This window comes from Trichinella spiralis, assembly GCF_000181795.1.
Source record: "Trichinella spiralis strain ISS 195 chromosome Unknown Scfld5, whole genome shotgun sequence".
Lineage (NCBI taxonomy): Eukaryota > Metazoa > Nematoda > Enoplea > Trichinellida > Trichinellidae > Trichinella > Trichinella spiralis.
In genome coordinates, this window is record NW_003526944.1 from 1,312,485 (window position 1) to 1,316,008 (window position 3,524).

At 35.2% G+C, this 3,524-nt stretch overlaps 3 protein-coding genes across 3 annotated transcripts; all 3 read left to right on the forward strand.

Annotated features, from left to right (window-relative positions):
* Nucleotides 1–936: 936 nt before the first annotated feature.
* Tsp_03974 (plasminogen-related protein B) lies at nucleotides 937–2,071 on the forward strand. The gene is made up of 4 exons (XM_003374737.1): nucleotides 937–1,108; nucleotides 1,181–1,411; nucleotides 1,529–1,822; nucleotides 1,899–2,071. Exons 1-4 carry the CDS (start codon nucleotides 937–939, stop codon nucleotides 2,069–2,071), a joined length of 870 nt encoding a protein of 289 aa, XP_003374785.1.
* Nucleotides 2,072–2,147: 76 nt separating this feature from the next.
* Nucleotides 2,148–3,108, forward strand: Tsp_03975 (conserved hypothetical protein). Its single transcript, XM_003374738.1, has 5 exons — nucleotides 2,148–2,290; nucleotides 2,354–2,508; nucleotides 2,568–2,658; nucleotides 2,719–2,869; nucleotides 2,938–3,108. Exons 1-5 carry the CDS (start codon nucleotides 2,148–2,150, stop codon nucleotides 3,106–3,108), a joined length of 711 nt encoding a protein of 236 aa, XP_003374786.1.
* A 285-nt stretch (nucleotides 3,109–3,393) lies between these two features.
* Nucleotides 3,394–3,401, forward strand: Tsp_03976 (GMP synthase; the record flags this gene model as incomplete). Its single annotated transcript, XM_003374739.1, has 1 exon — nucleotides 3,394–3,401. A coding segment is annotated over exon 1 (8 nt), but the record flags the coding sequence as incomplete, so codon positions are not given.
* Nucleotides 3,402–3,524: the final 123 nt, after the last annotated feature.

Below are 3,524 nucleotides of genomic sequence, written 5' to 3' on the forward strand. Positions count from 1 at the left end.
TGATGACCTCTAATGATGATGCCTGTTACGTGCGTAATTGCTCATGAGCTTATGCATATAACCAGCTCACAAGACAATCTGTGTGCACACTGTGACGTTGGCGTACCAGTGACAATCTAATGTCATCTGGTCGTTCACGTCTATTTTATTTTTTTCCAAATATATTTGTCTTTTTCCTTTACTCTTGCTATTAATAAGTGGTAAAATTTGCTTATTAAAACTGAATATCAAATTCTGAATAAATTTCATACAACGCTACTTCTGTTGTGCATCAAACAATTCTCGTATGGCCACATATAGTACATTTGGTCTTTTTTTCGTTGTATTTTTGTCATGTTTAAATACGGCAAAGTGTAAGTAATGATATTACAATTATAACTATTATATGAATAATTGTTCTCCACTGATATTGACAATGTTTTTCATGAAACTTATATTCCTATAAGCAGATTTCATTTTCAATGAGCAAATCGTGTTCAGTAACAGCAGTTGTAATAATTAATAAATTACAAATCATGTACATTTGGATGCAACATGAATTTAACCAACTTCAGTAGACGTTAAAGACTAATTTTAATCTTCCGCAGCTGTTGGTTGCATCACTTCTTTGGCCATAAATTTTCATAAATAAAGTTACAACAATAAAGCAAACAATAAAAATGCTACCAAATAAATATCTTAAAATTTGAAAAAAAAGAATTCAGATTATAGTTAGTTTTATTACGGATTAAATTGGTTACTTATTGAAAAATTAAAATAATTCAATGCTACTGAATTTACAATATGATAATTGATGATGATGAATGATTTACTTTAGCTTATGAATGCCGGGGCAAAAGCATCTTCGTAATCAATGCAGGCACATACAGTAGTGGAGCAATATTGAGAATAAGTGCAGCTAATTCACTCGATGACTGCATACATTTATGCAACAGTATGGCTAATCAGTGCCGAGCGATTAGTTTAACACATCAAAATACAAATCGACCTCCGCTGTGCACACTTTTTGAAGCACTTAACAAAGACTACCCGTGGAATGAACAAATGAACAGAAATTCAAGCTCTCTTTATTCTGCCGAAAAGCTTTGCTTGCCGATTCGTCAAACAAGTTAATATTGAATTGAAACAAAATATCTTGTGAATATGAATTACGATGACGATATGTTTGTGTATTTTCTAGCAAACGCATTCGCTGATTGTGAAGGCAGTTGGCATTTTCAACGAATAGCCAACAAGCAAGCCATCGGCTCATCACTGTTCAACATCAACATGCTAACTGGATATTCTGCGGAAGAATGCCTAGCCGAATGTATAAAGTTGAATCACATCTGCAGAGCGGTTCAATACCACAAACCGACCAAACAGTGCTCTCTGCTTTCGATCAACCACCAAGTGGTGCACAAAGCAAATCGTTTTTTCACCGATGCCCATCAAACGACCATTTATGAAAATAGCTGCTTCAAGCCAGGCAAATGTTGCACTTGTAAATTTTGCATATTCATTATTGTTTTGTTATTTTAAATTTCAGGAGTTCCACGAAATCGAGTGACTTGTCAATTTGAAGAAACAACTCACTATGGAATTCCAATTTTGTACGACGAACGAACACCAAACACAGAAAGCACTGAACAATGCAAAAAGCTTTGCTTAACTTCGAAAAAACATCTATGCTCTGCTTACATGTTCAATCCGAGACTGAAAGTTTGTCACTTGAGCCATACTGGAGTGGATTTAGAACCGCAACAACAACAACAACAGTTGTTCCATCACACAAATGTTTATGATAATGTAGTGTTGGGTCGTTTGGAGAATTGCATCGAACGTGAGCATCAATTTTGCAGCTGGATAAATTGAATTTCAAATTTTAAATTTTAGTAAAAATGACTTGCAAATTAAAGTCGATGCACATTTACATGACAAGTTTGAAAATGATCGACGAAGGCAAGCTGTACTCGTTGCAAGAGTCCAGCAAGAACAGCAAAACAACGCTGAGAAATTCTTGGACCGCGTCCTTAGAAATACCCTACGAAAAATGCGCCACAGACAACAACGATTCGGTCAGCTGGAATAGACTGCACAAATAGAAATCAACCTATCACGTGAATAAAATATTCCTACTATTTCAGCAAAGCAAAACTTATCAGAACATGGTCGCGTTCAGCAGAACCTACGAAACAGGGGAAAATCACAAATACGACCGAAGAGTGAATTTGATGTGCAAATCCAACGCACAAGAAGAAAATTCAAAATTGAACGTCAAACTACGCGTACTGGCGCCGCCCAATCCACTGTCAGATAGAGATTTTCCTTTTTCTTTACAAATTATATTTTAATGTTCATTTTTTTCGTTCAGAAATGATCAGAAAATTTTCAACATCAAAGGAAAAAATGTGAATGAAAATACGCATCCGTTCAAACTTACCATCGTTGACAAAAATTACAGACCAGTAAAGAACGTTCAAGCTGGTGACACTGGATATCTGGAGGTGGAATACAATTCTGACGGGGGTGATTTTGGAAAAATACGAATTTGTCAAATTGTGAATAAAACTTTTCACCAATTCTAGCTCACCGAATTCCGGACGACTTTCGCATTGTCGACTTCATCGCAACTGACCTGCGGGAAGGCAACGATCTAATTCTCTTCAACCAACACGGGTAAAGCAAACAAGCAAAAGCAAATATAGAAAAGATAATTATGCAAAATATACATTTCAGATGCAACATTCAACCGAGTCTCGTGGGCAAATTTGTCCCCGTCAACAAGCAAACGAAAAGATCAAGAATAGTATTTTTCGCTTTTCCTGAAACGAAACGCGTTTATTACAAAGGACACGTCGAAGCTTGTTACGAAAACTGCAACCAGTGGGTTAGTGGACAAAACATAATTAACATATATATATATATATATATATATATATATTCTTGGTAATGTAGCACGAGAGTCGATTGTTCATGTTGCAGGAAAACGATTGCCGACACAACAACGAGCAGAAGATAAATTCGTCCAGAAAAGAGAAACGAGACGTTGAAATTTTCAAAATAAGCTCTTCAGCTGAAAATGCGAACTACTCAACATCCGGTATGGCAAAGCGATTGCAACATTAAATTTGCCAAAAAAAATATAAGAAAAATTATACACCTACCAAGGGTTCTGTACTTGGTTTTCTTTTAAATTACAGTAAACACACGAAGAACCAAGAACTGATTCTGAAGTCGAATTAATCCGATTTGTAAATAAAAAAAACAATAAAATTAAAATAAATAAACTAGACTTTTCTTTGATCATCATTATCATTATCATCATCAGTGTCGTCGTTGAAGAGGCAACCTCCCAACAAAGTTCAGTCGGTCCATTAATCGGGTCCAATTGAAACAATACCAATTATCACGATGGTAAAGTTTCATTGAATAAAAAGCTTCATTGAATTAAATTAAATTAACGAGTGATTGATTGAACGGTGATGTAAAACACGACAGAATACATGATTGGATAGTTTGAAAAAGAAAATAAATCGGCAACA